General features: G+C 37.6%; 1 protein-coding gene across 1 annotated transcript in view; it reads right to left on the reverse strand.

Annotated features, from left to right (window-relative positions):
• Positions 1-23,259, reverse strand: part of LOC149945681 (glucose dehydrogenase [FAD, quinone]-like) — a 33,499-nt gene extending 10,240 nt beyond the window's left edge. Inside the window, exons 1-7 of the mRNA XM_090176675.1 lie at positions 23,178-23,259; positions 12,295-12,484; positions 12,096-12,227; positions 9,799-9,920; positions 8,578-8,751; positions 8,319-8,451; positions 7,768-7,830 (exon numbers count right to left, since the gene is read on the reverse strand). Coding sequence (XP_090032801.1) covers positions 7,768-7,830; positions 8,319-8,451; positions 8,578-8,751; positions 9,799-9,920; positions 12,096-12,227; positions 12,295-12,430 — 760 coding nt within the window. The 5' untranslated portion in view covers positions 12,431-12,484; positions 23,178-23,259. The remainder of the gene's footprint in view (positions 1-7,767; positions 7,831-8,318; positions 8,452-8,577; positions 8,752-9,798; positions 9,921-12,095; positions 12,228-12,294; positions 12,485-23,177) is intronic.
• Between the last annotated feature and the right edge of the window lie 2,277 nt (positions 23,260-25,536).

Genomic DNA, 25,536 nt, shown 5'->3' on the forward strand with positions numbered 1-25,536 from the left:
TGGGCGTAAAAATATCTAGTTGGTTTTGATCGGCGCTAGAAGCGTGTTCCAATCTATTTTCACACGCGCACGCTCCAAGTGCAAAACACAAGTGTTCTTGAAAACAGAAGCGATTGCAGCGTGAGCGCGAACTTTAAACTATTTCTTGCTCAAGCCAAACTTTTTCAAGCTAAAAGCGTCCATGAAAACCCGGCTTTATGCTCTTGTTACAGCGCATGAAAATAACGCGATGTAGCATTTCCTATTTTCCTTTTCTTCGGGTGTGTTGCGCTTCTTTCGTTCTTTGGTGTCATTGACGTAGAGAATTGGGCCAGCGAAGTCGACTCCTGTCACCTGAAAGGGCGGGGCTTCATTGACTCTTTCTTTAGGAAGTGGCGCTTCCATAATTGTTGACGGTCTTGCTTTGAATTTTTTACAAACCACGCATTTGTTTAAGACGGATTTTATTTGTTGTCTCCCTTTTATCACCCAGAATTTATCTCTTAACTCAGTGAGCGTTTCAGCCGTTCCTTGGTGTAGTATATTCAAATGAGCTTTAATTATCAGGAGTTCGGTAAATTTCGTATTTGGCGGTATTAAGATCCGATGCTTCTGGTCGTAGCTCGCTCCTGATTCTTGTAATCGCCCTCCAATTCGTATTATCCCCTTGCCATCGAGGAATACGTTAAATTGTTTTATGTTGGAATCCTTAGGGATATCTTTATTTTGCTTGAGGAATTGTAGTTCACGTGCGTATTTTCTTTTTGCGTTTGAATTACCCAATCAGTTTCAGCGTCGTTAAGTTCTTCTACGGTCAAACGGCCAGAGATGTTCTTATCGGGCTCTTTGATGTATTTTGTGAATCGCGCAAAAATCGCCGTTGTTCTAATTACTCGGTTTAAATCGCTGAAATTGTGTAATTCTAGAAGAGGTTTGATTGATTTCTTGATAGAGACGGTCGATACGTTGGCTTCGATCTTCTCGTCATCTTCGTTTACGTCGGATTCGTACTCTTCTCTGGAATTGATTGGCCATTCATTTATCGGTCGTTGAAGCCATTCCGGTCCCAACCACCATGATCTACCTTTGACAAGTTGATCAGCCGATAATCCTCTGCTGCGGTGATCAGCCGGATTACTTTCCCCTTTGCAGTGATTCCAATTTTCAGGGTTGGTAAGTAGTAGGATTTCTCTAACGCGGTTCGCAACAAATGGTTTTCTTTTCTTTTTCATTGTGATCCAATTTATGGTTATTAAAGAATCTGTCCAGTAGTAGACCTTCGAATCTTCAACTTCAAAAAGTTTTTTCATACGAGAAGTTAATATGGATCCTATTAGAGCAGCCATAAGCTCCAGCCTTGGTAAAGTTAGATTTATTTTGCTAGTCCCGCGCGACACGTGTTTTGGACGTTATCATACTTGTTCTTATTTCGCCCTTTTCCGTTCTCATTCTTAAATAGATTACCGCTGCATATGCGCTTTGGCAAAAGCAATGTAACTGATATTCTATGACCCTTTCGTTGTTACATGTCGCCTCGTAAAATCTTGGAACTGTTATTTTCTGAATTTTTGGTATTTCAGAACACCATTTACTCCACTTTTCGCTCAGTTCTATGGGTAGAGGGTCGTCCCAATCCTTTTTTGCTTTCCACAACTCTTGTAGGAGAATCTTTGCTCGGACTGTGAACGGAGAAAGGAATCCCACAGGGTCAAAGATTCTTCCGATCGTTTGTAAAATCCCTCTTTTCGTTGTTTTGGAAGTTTCGATGAAGTTTATCAAGTCTTGTACCTCAAATCTGAAAATGTCTTCCTGATGGTTCCAAGAAATACCTAATACCTTCAAGGTAGAAGGAGCGATAATGGATTTGCCTTCGGTCGCTTCGCCTCCATTCCAATTTTCGTTATCCCATCGTTGTCTTAATTCGGGGGAATTTGTCTGCCATTTACGTAAGGGCATACCTCCCTCTTTAAGAATAATTTTTGCTTCATTTGCATGTTGGTATGCTGATTCCTTGTCTTTTCCTCCCGAAAGAAAGTCGTCTACGTATAACGAGTCGTCCAATTTCTTGCAAGTTTCAGGATATGTTTCTCTATACTTTTTCGTGTGAAATCTTACCGTTGCGGCGAGTAAAAAAGAACTACACGTCAATCCAAATAATACTCTAGTCATTTGGTAACATTTGATCGTGAGGTCACCTTTAAGATTTTTTTCGTCATTTTCGTCTACCCAGAGAAAGCGTACGTAATTTCGGTCTTCTTCAGCTAATGAAAGTTGCAAGAATGCTTGCTGTATGTCGGATGTAAAAGCAACCTTGAAATTTCTAAATTTGATCAGTATGTCCAGTAAGTCTGGATTCAAGTTGGGACCAGACTGAAGACAGTCGTTTAAGGAATTTGCTCCTTTAGTGCGCGATGAACCATCAAATACGATTCGTACTTTTGTCGTAGATCTATTTTCTCGAATCACAGGCTGATGTGGCAAGTAAAATTGTCCGTCTTTGTTATCTTCGATAGAAGGGACCTCCTTGATTATACCGTCTCGATCATAGTCTTGGAAGATTTCTTTGTACGTTGCGAAGAGATGTGGCTCTCGTTTGAATCTTTTGAACATGGAGCGTAATCTTCCATTGGCGTTATTGTAGTTACTTGGAAGGTTGCGTATTTCGTTCTGCCATGGTAGCTTAACTTCGTATCGGTTGTTATTGAATTTGATTTCGCTTTCGAAAAAGTTGACAATCGACTCTTCAGAATTTGATAGCGATAATCCGTCTGCGTCTTTTATGCCCAGATTTTCCAATTCCCAAAAACTTCTTAACTGTTTTGAGATATCATTCACATCGTCTCTAGGCGTTTGGTTTGTTTCTTGGATGGCCACGTGTTTCACCGTTGTGAATTTCATTCCCAAATGCATGCGTGAAATTGCCGATCCTGATGTGAATCCGGAAAGTACCCATCCTAGTAATGTTTCCATGAGCATCAGATCCTAGTTTATTCTCTCGGTTTTTCCAGTAGCGATCCGCCAATAAAATTCCATGCCGATGAGGATTACCACTTCGTTGTTGTCGTTGGTGGTCTCCTTCGTAATCTCGTCAGCGAGATGCAGCCCGTTGAGATTTAAATTGTCTTTAAAGTTGCGCCCAGGACTTCTCAAATTTGCGGAGCTTACGGTTTAAGTTTCCAAGGCTTCGATCGCGATTTGATTGCCGTTAATGGGATTTTTCAGGGAGAGTTTCACTCTGTCGAACGTTATTACTTCTGATGAGTTTTTCCCAAATACGTATACTTGGCGAGTCTCCTCTGCAATTGTTTCTAGATCTACGGATCTAGCTACGTCTTGACGTATAAAGGTGACTTCGCTTCCACTGTCAAGGAAACAACGAACTGGTGTTTCTAGACCGTCTTTTCCTGGTAGAGTTGCTCGGGCTGTTTGTAGCAGTACTTCTTTATGTTCGTTGTCTCCTGAAGTCGATACAGGAGTAACGTTCTTAACGGAAGTTTCCTTGGATTTTACAAATTTAGCGTAGTCTTCGTCTATGACTTCGTGATGCCATCTGCCGCATTTCGCGCATTTCAGGTCGTTTGGACAATTTCTCGATCGGTGCGTACCAACTAGACTTTTAAAACATTTGTTTTTCTTACGTAAAATGTCTTTTCTCGCTTCTAATTCCTTTATTTCGGGACAGTCGATATGTTTATGGTTTTTATCACAGAATACGCAAGAATCTGATAATTCTACTGTTAAGGTTGATGATGAACTGTTGTATCGTTTCGACGGTTGTCTGTTACTCGAGTTGCTAGCGTGGTTCGGATGACTCTTCGAGTCTCGTGAATCCCGTTTATCTTTTTCTTTCCGTTTTGAATATATAAGGGCTCGTTCGCGGCTCTCTATATCCTTTCTGAGGAATCGCGAGAGTTTTGTTACCTCCCAATCTTCTTCGTCGTCTTTCAAACGGCTGCAAGATAATTGGAATTAAAATGGCATCGTATCTGTCCGGTCCCCATCCTAAGTTATCGAGGCATCTGGTTTCTACTTCACATTTATCGTAGAATTTTCGCAAAGCTACGACGTCGCTAGACGATTCCACGGGTGTCAAGGCCAAATCTAAAAGATTATTCATGTGGGCGTCGATAATGTCGTCCTTTCTTCCGAAACGTTTCTTGAGCAAACTCACGGCCGATTCGTAGTTTTCCGCGGTATTGCTAAATCCTGCGACCACAGGCGCGGCGTTTCCTCCCAATAAAGATTTCAGATAGGCAAACTTGATTGGTGCGTCTTAGTTCGTATTTTCTATGGATGTTTCGAATTGTCCCCAAAAATCTTCTCATTTCGATTTATCACCGTTAAAATGTCCGATATTGATTTTTGGTAAATGCATAGCCGCGGCGTTATTTCCGCTTACGTTTTCTCCGGTTGGAAAATTAAGATTTCGGTTCGGTGGTAATCTATCCAGTGGCCTTAATCTAGCATTAGCTCTTTCTTTACATTCGAAAATCTTATCGAACGTTATTTCGTTATCTTATATTTCCGCATTCATTTCGTCTTGGTTCGTTATGAATAAGTGTACGTTACGGTTATACTCTTTCAACGTCTCTGTTTTCTTGTCAAGTTTTCGTAACTCGAGAGTGAGCGTCGGTATGTTTATACCTAACGGATCATTCAACATTCCGTCTATTATGTTTACGGCCCTTGTTATCACTCCTTTATAACTTGACTGCTTTCGTATTACGGAGTCTTTCGTTTCCGCTGGTAAGGCTGCTGCGCCCCCTTCTTCGTTTGGCATTTTCGTTTCGTTACGTAATTCCACTAACCTTTAAACTTGATGTTCGTAATTGAGACCGTCGATTGATCTGTTGAATTTCGTTGCGTTATCAATCTAAGGTCCCGGGTTTCGGCACCATGAAATATTTTTGCGCGCGTATTTAGTTAAAATAGTAGAAAAAAACTAAAATTATGTTTAAAATAGATACTTTTAATGTTAGTAAGAGATTAAAAATGCGGATAAATACAGAATTGAATTAGGGTTACGGAGAGAAAAAAATATATTTCTTTTTGACGGTTGCTAGTACGTTTTTTTAATTTTTTGCGCGTGCACACTTTTTTAAAACCACTGTCAGCGCGTGCTCATTATCTTCAATCTTTTTACGTGACGCAGACAAAACATTATGTATTTTCTAAGTCTATTTTTGCTTTTTGGGGAATATATTTTTACAACCCACGTAGCTTTTTTAGGCATTTTAGAATAATGAAATCTCGACTTATTATCTGTATCTATGATCCCGAATTCCAAATTAGGCCTAACGTTTACAGCGTCAAAAATATTTCCTTATTTCAGGCACCAAGCGACCACAAGTGACAAAGACTATACAAAAAGGAATCTGTTAGTCCAGGCGCGGAATGTTAATACTCCTTGGCGAGTGCTGAACAGGTTTCATTGAAAGGCCTATTAAACATAAGTTACTTTAAAGACTTAAAAAAACCGCGTTAGCGTCGAGCTAAAGTCGGACATTTAATTTTAGGCGAAATAGGGTGTTAGTTAACCAGTTTGGCAACGATGGCGTAACTTTCGTTGCCAGCGAAACGAAAAGCATGATCCAAAGGCATGGTTTTTAAAAGTTCTAATCGGAACCCAAGACAAAATTTCAAAAATCGTTCTAGTTTGTTATCCGATTTCTATGAATGGCATAAAGCGTCACAATTTCAAGGTTTCAGTTTAAATGAATTCAACTAATTAACTGAGCTTTAGAAATAATTACAACATTGTAAAACTTCTTAAAAATAATTCAACTGCGGCTTAGAAATAATTAGAACATTGTAAAACTTCTTAAAAATAATTCAACTGAGGTTTAGAAATTTTGAGAACACTAAAACTTCATACAATAATAATTTAAAATATGATATTCAAATCTCCCGCCGTCCTTTAGAGTGAAAAAAATGACCTTGAAGAATTTCACTCTTTCCCCGCCAGTTCACTCGGCGAGTGGGAAAACGGTAAAAGTGAAATCGGGGAATAGTAAAAATCACAATTTTTTCCAATCTCATTCTCTAGTGAGAGTGAAGCTATTTAATTTTATTCACTCTCATTCTAGAGTGAGAGTGAATTTTTTTAATATTTTTCACTCTCATTCTAGAGTGAGAGTGAATTTTTTTAATATTTTTCACTCTCATTCTAGAGTGAGAGTGAATTTTTTTAATATTTTTCACTCTCATTCTAGAGTGAGAGTGAATTTTTTTAATATTTTTCACTCTCATTCTAGAGTGAGAATGAATTTTTTTAATATTTTTCACTCTCATTCTAGAGTGAGAGTGAATTTTTTTAATATTTTTCACTCTCATTCTAGAGTGAGAGTGGATAGTTGAAATTCAATTGTAATTTTGCCCAGGTCTGAACTCGGGTGTTTCTTAATGTTAAATATCGACGTTCTAGACTGTCGCGCCACCTATGAGCAATGAAGGAAGCTTGACCTTCCCTGCAAGGGCAATATTCTCTTTAAGCTAAATTTGTAGAAACTGTAGAAAAGGAAATGAGATTTTACGCGTATATCTTTTCTGATAGTAAATGGTTCGTATCAACCGTATCAACTATATATAAACACGTTAATTCAACAATGCTATTTCCGAACTATATAATATGACAGTGGTATTTTTAAATTAAGAAATTGATTCTGTTAAAATTTTTAATGGAAATGAATAAACGAACCAAGGATTTGAAACCCGTATCGGTAGAAGTTGTCGGTGATCTATAGGCGTTTAGAGCCATGCTTACAAAACAGTTAAAATCTTATATCTCGATAGTTATTTACACATTCCAACGAGTTTCCAAGATACTTGTTGTATACCAGGTTTGGCTGCGCTGCCGGGTTTGGGAAGATACGCGAAGAGGATTCGGGGTGTAGTTCTGACGGATAAAGCTATTTCTTTGTCTTATTTGTACAGTAAAACCGGATACACGAAAAATAAAAAGCGAATGGACAATACTACAATAACTTGACAGCCTGACGAATACCAATTTTTTTCTATAAGGCTCGTAAATAAACTAACATTCAAATTAACATCAACAAATTTTTTTAACCACCGTAATATACCGATTTTGTTCACTGCTTAGATCACGCTTTATGGCAGTTTCTTCATAATGCGTATATATTTGCCAATTTTTAGACGTCTCAGATTTTAATGTTGCATATTTCTTTTACGAAAGAGTAAAGTATTAAACAAATAATTTGTTTACATGATATCCCGCTCTGTGTCTTTTACCCGTTGGGCTTTTCAGGGTACCGATGACGTAGCAAATTGAAATGATTACTAAGAGGAGATATAGTAGTGAATTTCAACCTTATAAGTCAGGTATTCAATTTACCTTGCTGCTGTAGAATTTATTTAGTGGATCTAATAGTCCTTATATCTTAATAATGATTGGTGTTACGAAACATATTTTATGAGAACGGGAGGTTTCCTTAAGAGAGTATAAAGAGTTTGGATAATTGGAGGTAGCAAGTTCATTTTAAATCCTCATTTCACCCTTAGTCAAATTTGAACTCCGCTGCAGAAGATTTCCTTCAAACTTGTGCCGTGAGTTGCAAAGTAGGATCTTCTTTGAAAGAATCACCTTTCACTAATATAAAACAATTTTTCATAAAGCAGAAGGAATAGCACCACTCACAGGCGTTTCACCTAAAACATTATAATCAACAGCGTTCCTAGCGAAAAAACCGGAACTTTGTGACTCGATCAACGAAAGTTCTACATAACACTCCCTTCAAAGAAGAATATTTATTTTCAGAAACTACCTACCATTTAATTGAACGTTTTCAGAATAGATTCTTTCCCAGTCTGCTACCGGATTTCCATCGATTACTAAAAAATTAAAGCACTAAATAAAATTCATCTTTAAAATTGAATGTGAAAAATTACAAGAATAATTTTTCAAATATTTTTTTTTTTAAATAATCTAATTTGACCAACTACTCTCCGGGAGTTCTAGGAATGGATTATAATAATTGCCGAAGGCATAATGAAAAAAAGAAACAGATGGTCAATATATGAAAAGAAAAGTTAACGGGTTTCTGTAAAAGTAGAACTTCTTTTACCCAAGGCACCACCTTCCTGCCATGCGAACCAACGGCTACTAGTTAGTGTTAACCTCTACAAGGGTTTATAGAAAGGGGATACCGAAGAAATCACTGAAAAACCCCTTTAACCAATGGGGAGAGAGCTTGCACATCAACGTAAAAGCTGGGATAAAAACCGACAACTCTTGCTGCGGGTGAAAGTGCTAACCTTCCCACCACCGCACCACCCGATTTAATTTTAAAATTAGTTTTCAATGTTTACGAACGTGTTACCTTTAATTGGAAGCGACGAGCTCAAAAGCTGCTCCACGACAGGTGTAGTTGTCAAATTTACAGAATAAAATAAGCTTGCAATGACATGATCTTGCAGATTCTTTCCAACGGGGAGATCAGCTATTACCTTAATCTGGTTAAAGGGGCAGCCAAGCACCCGAGTGTTAAATTAAGTAATATATTTTATCATTTTTAAATTAAATTATTTAACAATTTATCATTTCGAAACCAGACAGAAATTGAAGTTTTTCGTGGCTACCTTTTTTTGTTGCAGATGACGTTTAGGACCAATTCCGGAAAGCATAAGGAGTTGCGCGGAATTTATGACACCGGCTGAAATTATCACTTCTTTCTTTGCCTTGAAATATTGCTCCTCTTGGTTTGCAATTTCGACGTATACACCTTCCGCGACTTTCCTGTCATTGATTTTAATCTAAAATTAAACATTAAGAGATATCTTACAATGTTAAATCAGTTAAGGAAACAAAACCAATTTTATGGAAAATACTTCTTTAAGTTTTAGTTTTTTTAGTGACAAATTCACAATATTCAGTTTTGAAAATTGTTGAAAAAAAGCTTAAAGTGGGTTCGTAACTTTCATTGCCCAAATCAAGCGAATTGGACACTCATTATTCAGATAACGATTTTAAAGAAACCTTTAAGGCTTTTGATGTTTATATTGATGGTTGGGACCAGTGACGCATTAATCTATAGCAGAGCTCCTATGGCAGAGCCCCTATGGTTGAGCCTCTAGGCTACGAGCTTCTTTGTGTCCTTCGACATCGCCCTTTTGTCTTTGAAACATGGACCCATTAACTTATGCTTAATGCTGAACCATGTTCGACTAAAAATGTCTGGAATCATTCCTTAAAATAACTTCCAACAATAAGTCATATTTAAAAGAATACACAGATTTAGAATCTGAAAAGTATCAGGGAGTGTAATATTTTCTTTGTTAGCCTTTGGATCAAATTTTGGTTGATAAGTTAATGCATGCTAATCACATCAAATTTAATCAAATTTCAAAAATAAAGCAATCCTATTTTAATCTTTCAAACTATGCCAAGTTACCTACGCAATCGAAAGTGGTATGAGTGTGTGTCCTTAGCTCCAATACCAAAAATTCAAAGATGATATAGGATTCTTTTATGATTTGAATGAAGATATGAATTATATAGCAGACTAGAATGTTACGTAATATTTACATATGGAAAGGTTACAATTACCAGCAAGATGAAAATTTCGGTACAAAAGGGCGTTATGGACGTAAGTCAAATTTCTTTAGATATCTATTAGCGCAGTGAATAGACTAAAGCTCCATGTTTAAATACTCCCAAAATATCATATATTTAATTATGGGGACCACTATATGAAAAAATTAACGAATTCATCCTTTGCATTACAGTCCATAGGTAGTTCCTTTTAACCACTTTATGAAACTTGTATGTCCCTGACAAAGGATAAGAAAATGAATACTTGCTTTTGTTACAAAGGCTCTCGGAATCACAACGAGATTGCTCCTTCTGCTGGCATCTCTCAAAAACGCTTTCTCGGTGCTGCAGCGGTATCCGTTTCTTTTGTTTAGAGGTGTTCTAGAAAAGCCTGGAACAGAAGTTTTTGCAGGGCTATTGGATTTAAACAGCTTAAATTCAAATAGCGCACGTAAGTCAGACTTGCTTTCTTTAAATTTGCCCTCTTTTATCACTATTAATTTATTTTAATTAAATAATAATAAATTAGTTATTTCTAATTTATAAAAGTAAATAAATTTGGTTCAATTATTTCCAAAATAAATCGACCTCACTGTTGTTTACTTATTTTCCGCGAACTTCTGTTTATCTCGAATAGTATGAGCTGTTAAAAAATAATCATAAAATAACCCTTTTTCAGTCGTGAGGGGGGGGGGGGGAGGCTGACGTTTAGTAGGAAACACATTATAACTATTAGAGCTTTAGTGTTGTAATTTACCTTCGAAAATTTAAATAACCCTGGTTTCTGTCTCTTATTTTTATTGAAAAGTTAATAGGCATGATTAAAAAATAAATTGTGCTAGCATGTGACGTCAGACCTAGAATGTAGAAAATAGTATTTTAAAGACAGCACGCAACCAATACCATGGATCACATTTGAATTGCGCCATTAGCCTTAAAATTATTTAATTTTCATTTAAAATTAAACTAAATTAAATTATTTATTTCCTATTAATAATGAATCTCAGGAATCCATACCTCTACTTGAAATGCTTATCGCGGAAGATTTTCGTCTCGATTTGGCTGACGGTTTTATTGACGCCACTTAGTTAACTTAACAAACAACAAAATTGACGTGAGAGGAGAGCGCGTGCAGAAGGAATTTTTGCCTCTCGTAGGCGAGGGTTAGAGTGTACAATAACTGGTGGCTTTACCGGTTAGTCGGGGTGCGGCTCTTGTAACCCATAAGGGCGCTGACGCATAGGGAGATGTTAGTTCGGACCAAATGGTCCTATCTCCACTTCCGACTTCGGTCAGGTTTGGGCTGGAAACTGAGCTTCGGCTGAGGCTAACGGAGAGGGTCCAGGAAAACTGGTCAACCTCGGCAGATTGGGTAGCCTGCTGTGGGGCGGCGGGCCTCCGTATGAGGGCACGGTGATCCTGTTTCTCGGAATTTTGGAGCCCACCGGGATCTCCGGTGGCAGCGGTGCCGGGTTATGTGGACCGCTGTGTGCCCGTCGTTCCCCTTTAGGTGCTCTCTCTCCAAAGGGTTTGACTCTTTACCTACGTCGGTTAGAGTTGCTTTAGAATCCACTATTAATCCCACTGTGTGCGAAGTGGGGATTGGTCCACCCGTTGCTGCACCTTCTGCGTCTAAGGTGCGACCATCAGTAGTAGGGTACTACTTCCCATGCTAGATTTAACACCTGTCCGGGCTAGGGGACGCTGGCGTAGGGCACTATGATGATAGGCCTCCGGTGGTATGGCACCTGTTGCTAGGTGCACTGGGCTATAATTTCTGACACACTACCTCGTAGGCGAGGCCACAGCCGACGGAGTGATCTTACCTTACGCGATACGGCAGGATAAGCATTCCAAGTAGAGCTATGAATTACTGTGAAACTAAATATACTATATTTTACGAAGAATTACTACGTTGAAGTGATCGGAATACTTTGTTCCCAGAATCATTTCCCAGCTAGGAGTAACAAACATAACACCCCACACAAGGAGACCGCAGCTAGCCTTTAAACACGCTAACGCAGTGTTGTCTATTAATTTCATTGGACGAGCCTTTACGCTGCACGTTTTACAGAAAGGGGGAAGACAATTTCCAAATTTTTCCCTTCCAAAGGCACAGGCGCTAAAGCGTCTAACAAATTAAAATTGTACACAATAAAATAGACGACTTTTGATGGGTTGCGTTCTCCTTGGGTGGGGTGTTGCGTTTGTTGCTTCTTGCTGCCAGGTAAGTTCGTTGGCGACATAACAGCTCAAACGCGGTTTAGTTTCAAATTCGTAAAACAATTACTTCATTTCTATATAATTTTGTCGAACTAACAGATATTTTTACGTTTCAAAGAATATACGTAACTAGCCTTTTCGGGTTACATAGATCTCCGTAGTGCTAAACGAGATATGATAATGAACTGTTGGATTTACGTTTGCTAAGCAGGCAATTAATAACATAGCGTCAGCTTTGCAGACGAAAATCCCTCAGCTTAAGAGCTTGTCACGTTCTATATAAAAGGCTTATTTTAGAATAACCCCTGAGAACTCAAAATAATACGGACAAATCAACTCTTACCTCTTTGTATTGCGCCGTTGATATCTCTTGTTGGGAAACCAAAGCTTTCAGCGGCTTTCAAAAACGGACCCTGCAGTTGCGATGCGAAGGAACTCGTCTCAACGGTTAATGGCCCGTCTGTGTTGTGGTATCCTAAAAATTAGTTTTAAAATCAGAAATATTAATTAAAACATATCTGACAGCGCCCACAACAACCCACCTTCGTCAATTGTAGACCAAATTCGATTTCCTTCAGATTTCAGGAAGTATGGAAGTACTTCCTCGTAGCTCCATCCGGTAGCTCCACCTTTCGCCCACAGGTCGTAATCGACTCTGTTCCCTCTAACGTATATCATCCCGTTAACACTACTTGATCCTCCGATGCATTTTCCTCTTGGATATGTTGTTACCTGCCATTATTAAAAACTAGAATTGAAATTTCAAACTCCAAAAGCCCGAATTTTTGGCCAATTTGTAACACAATTTTGATTTTAAATAAAGCGATCACTGACTAATAGATTACGAAAATCAACTAGACCTTAAAAAAGGAGTAGAATTAACTCTAGTCAAAACCAAACCCGCTGTCCAATGAAGCAGCGGTTCCTAATTTTTTTTACATGGAACCCTAAATTATCAACCTAATTCTGGCGGAACCCCAATTATTTTTTTTTATTTATCTTAAAAGACTCTTGACACAAACAAAGACGGCCACGCTGCGAATTCTCTGAATCCCTGTGACCCTTCCACGGAACCCCATGGTTCCACCGAACACCTTTTGGGAACCCCTGCAATAAAGCATCGCGTAAAAGACAATGATATATTTAAATATCATTTGCCCAATAATTTTTACAATTTGGTACAATCTCTCCGGTCAGTTTTCAGAAAATTACACAACATCAAAAAGGAAGCAGTTGCGCCGAAAACCACGTTTTCGATTTCTCAAAATATTTGAACAATTTTCCAATTATTATTTTTTTACCACTAGATTCTACTCCAAATTTCTCATCGCTTATTAAGTTTCGTATTTGCACGATAGGTAGCGCCATAGTCAAGTGTTCGAAATGAACAAAATGGGGAGAATTCCGGAAAACATAATATTTGTTCATTTTACGGAGATCCTTGGGGAAACTGGTGGGATTATTTTGGGAATAGACCAGTGGCGTAGCTAAGATCTCCGCCCCCCCTCGAAACTCTTTTGGGGGCCCTATAAACAGTGGAGTTTATAAGGGGCGAGTGGAGACCCCTCTATTATGCGTCGACGTATGCAAATGCTTCGGTTCGCTTTAGAAATAATGTGAACTAAGAAATCATTTAAATAAAAGAAGCATTTTAATTCTTAATTACATTTTCCCGAAACGTTTTTGTTTGAGTGTCAGACATTTATCTACGACTTCATTTAAGTCGAGTTTACGACAAGTTTCATGTTCAATGCTCATCACGGCTAAAGCACTTAATCTAGATTCTGTCATGGTATTCCTTCAGAATGTTTTTATTAACTTGAGTTTAGAAAATGATCTTTCAGCTGACGCAGAAGAAACAGGTAAAGTTAAATAGTATAGCTGAATTGCTGTAGGTATATCAAGCAGACTACTTGCTAGATAAGTGTTCTCAACAAATAAACGTTTTGCTAATTCCTTGATAGACTATAATTTTCTTTTTTATTTCTGGTGTCATTATTGTTTTGAAACTTATCACTTGTTAAACTAAAACGTACCATAAATCCGAATCGTATTTATCTACAAAGTTCGTAGCTTTAATTTGAGCTTCGTCATTCACGTTCATTGGTCATGTTCAATAATTGGTTTGGGTTTAAGAACGAAAAGTTGTCATTAATGGTTTTCATACTAATGAAACGTGTGTTTAACTGCTGAATTATAATGTCACATGATTCGTTGAAAACCGTTACTTGGAAACGTTTTACCGCATCTTCAATTTTTTCATCTGATGATAGTTCGTCGTGAAATCACTTCACTCGCGATATTCGTTTCGAAACTAGTTTACACTCTATATTATATGACTTCGCTAATTCACTTACTTCCTCTACTACTTTTGCAAAATTGGCCCTCACCGTAACCAAGTTATCCCTGGCGTCTTCCAATAGTGTGCAAGCTTTCTGGAGATCAGCATTCGAACTCTGAAGCAATTTTGAAACTAAATTTATATTTTCTACAACTTTGCTTTGGAATACATGTAATAGAACAAAATCGAAAGTCTCTAGTTTTTTCTAAGATTGGCGGCTTCTTGTCTTTCTTAGGTTTTTTGGCTTTTAAGAATTATGTAAGATGAACATTGCGTAACATTTTTGAAATTGTATTTTATCGCTATGAGAGAGTCATATTGAGAAGACCACCTTGTTGGGCACTATTTTTCTAGGGTATTTGCTACGCATTTGTCATTTTCCAAAGTAGTTTGAAATTCGTGCCAACGAGCTACACTTTCACTGAAAAACACATCAACGCTCTGCACTCTTTCGTCAAATTGGTTCAATTCGGAAATTGGTTTTACGGAGTCATTTTGCACTAAGTTTAAATTGTGAGCAGCGCAATGCGCAAACTCTGCATTTTGTACCCGATTCTTTATACGAGCCTGCAAACCCGTGTATTTTCCGCTCATGTTTGCCGCGCCGCCATAGCCCTGTCCCCGGCATTTTTTCAACTTAATACTAAAACGGTCTTAATCGATTATTTTCCCATTTTAAACGGATTTTCGCTATTTAAGAAAGGGCCTACCAGTGGCCTACCTCCCGTTTGTATCTACGAGGAGAAAAGGCATACCATCAAGACATCGCGTTGGATTTATTTTATACGAGTCCCACCCAATTTTATCGTTAACTTTACTTCGGTTTAATTCGTGTTTTACTTGAGCGAAGATAAGATTAGCAAGTTAATGCCGCGTTATTTAAAGTATTAATGAACACTATTCAATTTAACGTTAATTTAAACTATTTTAGCACCAATTCGATCCATTTTTAAAATTCATACTTTCGCTTCCAATCGATTGATTTTACTTAATTTTAATGTGAAAACGTTGAGCTTTAGATTTTTTATATTCAATTAAAACATTTTGTTTACAAATTCTGAAAACCATTTTTTTGGAAATTTGTTAGTAGTATTATATCCGAAAATTAATATATCTTTCAATTTATTTATTTATATCTTTATTTATCTATTTATTTATATCTTTATTTATCTATCTATCTATTTATGTTTATCTTTATTTATCTATCTTTCTATATATTTATTTATATCTTTATTTATCTATCTATCTATTTATTTATATCTTTATTTATCTATCTATCTATTACGGTATTTATCTATCTATCTATTTATTACTGTATTTATCTATATAGCTATCTATTTATTACTGTATTTATCTATCTATCTATCTATCTATTTATTGCTGTATTTATCTATCTATAAATTTATAACTTTATCTTTCTAAATCTTTACTAATATTTATCTCTCTCCCTCTCTTTGTAATTATATATTTATATCTATCTATATATATATATATATATATAGAATACATCTATCTTTTCGAATATATTTTATCTATGGAACATTCCAATATACCGCTTTGTCCATTTTTTAGTATTGTTAATTTTCCGGAAAAATAAAACGCTTAAAAATTTCCAGAAAATTTCCCGGAAATTTTTCCGAATTGCGTAAAACTTTCCACAAATCGAAAAATAAAAAATTGAAACATAAATTACTTTTTAAGGGTTTTTAATGTTTTTAACTTTTTATCGATGTAAAATGTCTAATATCAGTAAACATACTAAAAAACATTATAGTGTTACATTGTTAATCAGTTTAAACTAGTCTAGAGGTTTAGTTTTACTTTTAGATTAGAAAAAATTAGGCGAAAATGCCGCTTTATTTAAATTTGCAAACAATAATTAGACTAATCATGGAATGAAAACTTTTTTTCGGAAAAATACGGAAAAATTTCCGAGCAAAATTTTAGTCTATTATTGTTTGCTTTTTTGCCTTTTCAATTGGTGGTCAAACTATAATAATAATAATAATAATCCGCTAGGCTAATACCCAAGGCACCACCTTAGGCCTAAGTCACAAGCGACTTTTGAAGCCATTAATTCAGGTGGCCGGGTTACAATGCGTAGGAAGGTGGTGGCAAGCCCTGCATGCCTCGCGATCGAGCCAACAGCTCTACACTATGCCAGTGGTGAGTAAATGGGCGATCTTTTTAGTAAATTGCCATGTCAAACTTTATTAATTTATTATCTCTAAAAGATAATAATATCCTATAATACAGATCAATTACTATTAACATGACGATTTTGACCTATAAAAGGGCTTTCTTTGGGATCACCGCTGTATTAGACTATAATTTTAAACATCGTCTACTTACCGAACAAAAGTGTTGTGCTTTATTCGTTAAATTACGGTGTAAAATACACCCTCGACGCATTCAAATCTGTGATTAAATTCACTATAGATTAATAAAATTGTTTGTCCAATTAATTGGTGTAGTTAGGTTAAAAAGAACGATAAAAAAGTAAATCTTAAAAAAATTCTAGAACTAGATATTTTATCGTAGTTCAAGTGATATTTCCTAATTTAATTGACGTGTTTCACAAATTATGTAACGCCCAAAAATCACATTCCCCGTCATTGAAAAGGGAACATTAACAACCCGGAAGACTCACTTTGGTCGAAAGATTTAATGAAAGGCGAACCGAAGGTCGCGAAAAAGAAATCAGTGAATACAGTTTTTAGGAAGGTGAGAGTTTGTTCAACGAATGCGACATTTGGGTGGAGGACGATTGCTTGTGTGGTTTTTATGCGGAAGAAACATGGATATAAGGTTAATTTCAAAGGCATTGAAAGTCGCTAGATGACTTGAACCCAGTGGCGTAGCCAGGGGGGGGGCACAGGGGACACATGCCCCCCCGAAACGTATGGTCGTACGTACAAATATTTTGATTTTTTTCCTTTTTTTTCAATGGTGTGCCCCCCCCCCCCCCGAAACAAAATCCTGGCTACGCCACTGCTTGGACCTAAGGTGGTGCTTTGGAAATAATCTTAGCTACTTATTATTATTAGTATACACTGAAACTTCATTGACCGTAAACTCAACAACCCTAACCATACTTCGTCAAAGTGTCGCATTCGTCAAAGAAACACCGAAACGTTGTGTTCAACCAAATATCATCTGATGATATTTGGTTCACCGAATTCTTTTTCGCGACCTTCGGTTCGCCTTTCATAAAATCTTTCGACCAATGTGAGTCTTCCGGTTGGTGTTTGTTCCCTTCTTTTCAATGACGGGGAATGTGATTTTTGGGCGTTACATAATTTGTGAAACCCGTCAATGATAATTTATTTAATAAATATCACTTGAACTACGATAAAATATCTATAGTTCTTGATTTTTTTAATTTACCTATTTTTCATTCTTTTAAACCTAATTACACCAGTTAATTGAACAAACAAACTTATTCATCTATAGGGAGTCTAATCGCAGTTTCGAATGCGTCGAGGGTGTATTTTACACCGCCAAAAAGAATTAGGCACAGAACTTTTGTTCGGTAAGTAGATTGTTAAAATTATTGTCTAATACAGCGGTCGAGGGGGTAGCCACTAGGAAAATAATTGTACACCAGATTTCTGATTTCCGATTTTTCTCAAATATTTCCGATATTTCTAATATTTCTCGTGGATTTCTAATATTTCCTATATTTCTTGTGGATTTCTAGATAATTATTTGTATTTCTTGCTATTTGTACACCAAGTTAGTGATCCCAAAGAGAGCCTTTTTTAAGGTTGAAATCGCCATGTTTAAAGTAACTTTTTAATGTATTATAAGATTTTATTATCTTTTAGAGATAAAAACTTTTAAATTTGACATGGCCATTTACTAAAAGGATCGCCCATTTGCTCACCTATGGCAGTGTAGAGAGCTGTTGGCTCGATCGCGAGGCATGCAGGGCTAGCCACCACCTTCCTACGCATTGTAACCCGGCCACCTGAATTAATGGCTTCAAAAGTCGCTTGTTGACTTAGGCCTAAGGTGGTGCCTTGGATATTAGCCTAGCTGATTATTATTATTATTATAGTTTGAAGAACAATTAAAAAGGCAAAAACAATGCAAACAATAATAGACTTACTCATCAACATTGTAATTTAAAATTAAAAAATAAATTATTCCAGAGCTGCGGAGGGATAGGGAAGCACCCCACATCACAAATCAGGGATGGGGTGCATTTGGCCGAGTCCTTATTTGGCCGAATGCTCATTTGGCCGAATGCTCATTTGGCCGAATGCTCATTTGGCCGAATGCTCATTTGGCCGAATGCTCATTTGGCCGAATGCTCATATGTCCGAATGCTCATATGTCCGAATGCTCATATGTCCGAATGCCCATTTGGCCGAATGCCCATTTGGCCGAATGCCCATTTGGCCGAATGCTCATTTGGCCGAATGCTCATTTGGCCGAATGAGCAGTCGGTCAAATGAGCAGTCGGTCAAATGAGTAGTCGGCCAAATGAGTAGTCGGCCAAATGAGCAGTCGGCCAAATGAGTAGTCGGCCAAATGAGCAGTCGGCCAAATGAGCAGTCGGCCAAATGAGCAGTCGGCCAAATGAGCAGTCGGCCAAATGAGCAGTCGGCCAAATGAGCAGTCGGCCAATTGACTAGTCGGGAAAATGAGCAGTCGGCCAATTGACTAGTCGGGAAAATGATCAGTCGGTCAAATGCACTGTCCATTGGTCTGACTGCCCATTTGGCCGACTTCTCTGAGAAGTCGGCCAAATGGACAGTCGGCGTAACGTGTATTTTGTGGTCGGCCAAATGAGACGTCGGCCAAACGAAACTCTCCCAAAATCAGTAGCTATGGATCGCTAATCATGAAATAAAAAATGGACGAAAAACGATGGAAAAGCGGGATAGGCAAGAAACTGCAAGAAATAATGCTCTAAAAAATGCCTACGTCCCTATTAATTCCCTTCAACCACCATTTTCGCAGAACCTAGTAACCAGCTATTTTGCAACCGCACCTTTACGGCGCGAATTCAACAGACACCATCGTGTGGGCAATACTATCGTGCAACTACACCTTCACAACAAACTGATGGAGGTATGCCTTTTACAACTCACAAATGTTTCAACTTGGCGGACCATTTCTACACTCACAAAGCCGTTTAGTTTGCCCAGCCAGTACTGAGAACTACAAACTGTAGTTGGTGTGGACGACTAGGCCATTTTGAATAACTTTGAAGAAAAAAAAAGCCAAACTGAACCAACATAGAGATTATATTTAGAAGTCAAGGTCATTTTCTAAAATGTGACTATTCTGTAACTCTACAACCGCTCAACCGATCTTCTTGAAAATTGAACATTCGACTACTACGGCCCAAATAACCTGCAATACAAGTTTTCACAAAAATTGGCGATGGTAGGGCGAACAAGTCGGTGAATCTGTCCGGGAATTACCCCAGGAAGCGTTGATCCAAACTCTGATTACCAATCAAATGGTACATAGTCCAGTGGCCACGAAGTCTGAACTGAATAAAATCTTCAATATAGATATGGAGGCACTTATCGATACCGATGCTTCAGTAAATATAATAAACTATCCCTAATATTTGAGGCTAGCACCACCACCTACTCTTAATGCGCCAAAACTCAAGGCTAACCCATTTGCATCCTAGGAACCCTTACCGCTTCTTGGCACATTCGCTTCTACAATTTCAATTAACTCTATCTACTGAAGCAACTTTTCATGTCTTACACCGATCTAAATGATGAACCAAGCCGACGTAATCCGGCGATCAATTGCACACTCTTTCAATCTAGGAGATAAGGTCCTCCCTAAACTCATTCCCCGACATAAATTTCACCCATTGTATGACACCAAACCGTGGAAAAGTGTTGAATCAGAGGATCAAGCATAACAATAAAACACCAAGGGAGATGTCTAATTAGGAATTGTTCCTTGCTAAAACCCTTCAAGTCTACCGCAACTGTACAAAACGAACAACCATGTATTGACATTTATCAGAATGCATATGATGACCCCAAAGGATTGCCACGAATCTACCCTCAACGGCATCTAAATCAAGCACCAGTACATCAAAACCCACAACGGAATCAAGCACCAGTACACCAAAACCCACACGCTCAGGGTGTAATAATTCAAGGACGGCGACCTCGTCGAAACATATCGCACCTGAAATGCAGAGAAATTGCGATGGGAGAATTACACTTCGCCCAAGAGTAAACATGAGATCGCCGAACCATCCTAATTCATAAAAAAGGACGAGGAAAGAAAAAGTGTTTTGGTTTTTAGTTTTGGTTTTTTTCCTCTTCAAATAACCTGTTAAACCAAATGTTATTTTCGCCAAAAATGTAGAAATGTAACATCTACCATATTATTTTATATCACTCTTTTCTAACCTCGTAATTACAAGGAGCTGCCACCCGCGGAGATCGCGTGCTTTAATAAAATTATAAGCACGAGGGATTCTTGGTTTTTAAAAAGAAAAAGCAAAAATGATGGAATCAAAACGGTTTCAATAAATTTTGGTTCATTTAATTTGATTTCTGCATTGTTTAATGAACTTTGCCCACAACAACACTAAAAATGGGAGGTAGGCCACTGGTAGGCCCTTTCTTAAATAGCGAAAATTCGTTTAAAATGGGAAAATAATCTATTAACGGGAGGCAGGCCACTGGTAGGCCCTTTCTTAAATAGCGAAAATTCGTTTAAAATGGGAAAATAATATATTAACGGGAGGTAGGCCACTGGTACTACTGGTAGGTCCTTTCTTAAATAGCGAAAATTCGTTTAAAATGGGAAAATAATCGATTAACGGGAGGTAGGCCACTGGTAGGCCCTTTTTTTTAATAGCGAAAATTCGTTTAAAATGGGAAAATAATCGATTAACGGGAGGTAGGCCACTGGTAGGCCCTTTTTTTAATAGCGAAAATTCGTTTAAAATGGGAAAATAATTGATTAACGGGAGGTAGGCCACTGGTAGATCCTTTCATAAATAGAGAAAATTCGTTTGAAATTTTAAAACAATCGACGAACAGAAGAAAAAAACGATTAATCGTCGGTATGTCTCTGGTAGGCCCTTTTAAAGGTATCGCAAATTTTACCTTTTGAAATTGTTAATGCGTTGTTTAAATATACAAAATATTAAGTAATAATAAGTTTAATTTAATTTAAATAAAGCCAATCTTTTAAAACATAGCGTAAAATGCAAAGGAAACAATCATAAAAAGTTGATTCAATTCGCAATTATCTTGGCTAAAGGTAGGCCACTGGTAGGCCTTTTCGTTGGTAGGCCTTTTAGTATTTGCCTATGTCAGTACTTAATAGGAGTTTCTCAGTGGATATTTTCTGCCGTTGAACTCCTTCAAGTTTGTAAATTGTTGACAACGCATCACCATTGCCACGAAGGCGATTATTTTCCGAAGATTCGCTAGCGAAGTTTAAATTCATCGTTACCTGAGACAATGCTACCTCAGGTCCGATTTGTAAATCGTCTTTTAGGTATTGGTGATTCTACTTTCTTCCGTGACTGTTCTGCGTGTGTAGCTTGAAACAAAGAGTTAATTTAATGCTGCAGTGTCTGTTCTTCTTCCTTCATTGTTTTTAGTTTTCTTTTCTGCGCACCGTTTGAATATTTACGTGGCAAAGGCGGCATTTTAACTTTTGATACGTGTATTTTTTACTTATTTAACCCTAAATATATTACTTGTCAACTTGTCAACGGGCTCAGGCTATTAGGTGCCCAATAATAAAAATGCAAGTAACATGTTACTCGCGACGTTATAATAGGGAAACAGACTGAGACTGTGAGAGAATGATAAAACTGCGAAACAATCAAAACTAAACTGTGGCTTATGACAGCCTTTTCATTTAGTCAGCTCATTATAATTTTAACAATTGAGTAAAGTAGAACTCCCTATTCTATGTTACTTTCACTATGTACGTTGTTTGGATATTTATGCGATGGTTATTGTTGTATTTATAAAATTTTGGGCTCACCTGTTGTTACTATGGGATTATAAAAGCTAGAGAAATATTTGAGACAAGCAAAATATTAATTTGAGCTGAAAAGAGGAAAAATAACAGTTCCATAGGCAATTTGGGAGCCCCATGACAGCGGGGTCTACTGGAGCCTTATTTACGCCACTGGAATAGACTAGAATCGAGAGTAATTACATTTTCCATTTAGGCCCTTAAAATTAATTTGTGAAGTAATAAGTAAGTTATCTCGCTGCTGGTTAGAAGGGTTTCCCCTTTCCATAAAAACTTGCCGAGGTTAACGGTAATAGTAAGTGTAGGGAGTTGTTGGCTCTCGTAGCATGAAGGGCTTGCCACCATCCCAGGAATCCATATATCTACTTGGAATGCTTATCGCGGCCGATTTTCGTCTCAATGTGGCCGACGGTTTTTTGTTAACTTAACAAACAGCAACGTGAGAGGGGGGCAGGACCGTCATAGTGATCTTACCAACGCGATAATTCCAAGTAGAGGTATGGATTCCTGACCATCCTCCTACGCAATTTAAGCCGGCTTCACAAGTCAGTAGTTGACTAAGCCCTGGGTGGTTCCTTGGGTATTACCTTAGCTTATTTTTATTTTTAGTATTATATTTTAAATTGGCATGTAAATGGTAAGTTAATAAGAACCACCTATGATGACTTAGGCCTAAGGTGGTGCCTTGGGTATTAGCCTAGCTGATTATTATTATTATTATTATTATTATTAAATAGTACACTTTGGGCATCTATTTGCATCGAATGAAAAATTATAATTTAATATTCCACATAGCATTTCTTAACAGGTCCCAATCATCTCTAGCAACGGCCCATTTCTTTTCGGTGAATATTTGGATTATTTAAAATTTGATGTTTTAGACGCGTACGAGAATAGGGTTCTAAAACGCCTCTAGTCTTTCATCCTAAAACGGCAATTCAGCGCGAAGATGTAGACACGTTTATCCCATCTAGTGTCAGACGCCTGAACTAAACATTCGCAACAGATTTAGCTTCGAACTCTTCAAATTACACGACGGAATGCGTTCGTCAATTATCATAATACTGTTTTTTTCATTATCGTTAAACTTACATTATTCACAAATCCTCTAAAAGCGTATTTTTGAGGTTGCAGAGAGTAATTCCAGTCCAGAGGTCCTGATTGGACAAATGGGGCTATAATTGGAATTTCAGCGATGAGAGGTGGGGAATCGCCCGCTTCCAGCAGCAAGACTGACACTCTACGGAACTCCGATAACCGGTTTGCCAAAGTCGCTCCAGCTGAACCACCACCAACTGAAATAAGAAATATTTATAAAACCAAATAGGCCAGTGCAATTATAGTTTTATACGGATAATTTTAGGTAAAAGCTGGATTTTGGCATGTAAATAAAACTTACCGTAAAAAAATATACTGAAAGTCCCAATCTGAAGGACGCTTGCGTTCCAAGATAGCGGCCATTCAAGATGGCCGACGCGCGATTCACTTTATTGCCTATAACTTCGGTTCTAATTGTCACAATGATTCTTACTATACAGGGTGTCCACTAAAAACGATCCAGAGCGAATATCTCAGAAACCGTTTTCTCTAGGAATTTAAAATTTTTATGTTAAGTAGCACGTGCAGGGGGCCAAAGAAGAATGATATCTTCGATGACCTTGAACCATCTCTTCAAGGTCATCCAGAAACTATCTCGAGAACCGTAAGTGTTAGAAAGTTGGTTTCAATTAGAAAAGTGTTCCCCGTCACGTTTTATGCCTACATAGTGTGAACATGATCGGATTCGACCAATAGTAAGCCGAGAAATGTTTTACCAAAATCACAAAGGTCGTAAAAGGGAAAATTGCAAGATAGCTAATAACTCCAAAACAAGTCGTGCTAGATTATCGAAATTTGCTAGACAACCGCATCATGGTAGGAGATTTTAATATTTGGAAAATTGAATGACCTTGAACCATTGTCTTCAAGGTCATACTAAAATTATCTCAAGAACCATTACGGTTAGAGCAAAATTTCAAATTAGAAAGTTGTTCTTCGTCACATTTTATGTATTAATAACTTTAAATTATACTTTATACTTGGAATTTTTCGAGGTGTAAGTCACTATCTGATGACCTGCACACCGAGTTCGCGTACTTAGTACTGTTAAAGGTACGGATTTTAAAGAGTTCACTTACTCTTATTAGCAAAGACAGAGGTACGACAGTGTACACCGAGTTCGTGGAGTGACCCACCCCTCGGAATTTTTGCTCTAAACCTAATGGTTCTCGAGATAATTTTAGTATGACCTTGATAGCGCTGTCTTGCAATTTTCCCTTTTACGACCTTTGTGATATTGAAACCAATTTTCTCGACTTATTATTGGTCATGTTCACGCTATGTAGGCATAAAACGTGACGGGGAACACTTTTCTAATTGGAACCAACTTTCTAACGCTTACGGTTCTCGAGATAGTTTTTGGATGACCTTGAAGACATGGTTCAAGGTCATCGAGGTTATCATTCTTCTTTGCCCCCTGCACGTGGTACGTAACATAAAAAAAATTAAATTCCTAGAGAAAACGGTTTCTGAGATATTCGCCCTGGATCGTTTTTTAGTGGACACCCTGTATATCAATTAAATGCTACAACCATTCACTATATTTCATTTCATATAATGTTATTAGCTATCTGTAGCCATTTTTGATATTCCACGCTTTTTAAATTGACCCACCCACTTTTCTTTTGACAATTTTGAATATTATTCAAAACCCACATACAAATTAAAATATTTGTGTTCATTGACAAATATAATTAAAACATATCTTTCATTCGAGATATTGTGGAAGAAAATCCAACTGACAGGAGAAAAGATATTTGTAATTTAATGTTTCGAAATTTCAAAAACAAGCTGGGCAAGACCAAAATAAATAAAGCCGGTTGATTAATTAATTAACGAATTAATCCGCCAGCCGGGAGTAGTGGCTCACTCCTGTAATCCCAGGCGTCCGGGAGGCAGAGTTTGTGGATGGCCGTGTGAGGACGACGACCAATCCCACAACGGGTGATCGGAATACTTCCGCCACGGGTGTCCCCACCCCTGTCCCCCCGTATCCCCCCGTTGGCGTGGCCGCTACACATATCTCGCCCTGATTAATCAGTTATTGTGTGCTGGTGTCTAAGGCCTTGGGTCGACACCGATGTGTGGATGTCAAGAAAAAAAAAAGAATTAATCCGCCTAGAGATAACAATGACGAAATAAATGCAAATATTTATACTTTTATGTTAAGTCTTTAGCGTTCTAGTCGTCATCATTTTCCAATATGGACGCTAATTTACGCTTATATTTGGGCAGCGGAAGTTGCTAAAAATACAATTTCAGCTGCAAAATTACTATCGAATAATTTTTCGACGGCTTTTTTATTTTTAGCTGGGTCTCTTTTTCCAAGGTTTTGCGATTTTTAAAAGGAGTA

Source organism: Leiobunum rupestre, chromosome 5 (genome assembly GCF_980474605.1).
Source record: "Leiobunum rupestre chromosome 5, qqLeiRupe1.1.hap1, whole genome shotgun sequence".
Classification (NCBI taxonomy): domain Eukaryota; kingdom Metazoa; phylum Arthropoda; class Arachnida; order Opiliones; family Sclerosomatidae; genus Leiobunum; species Leiobunum rupestre.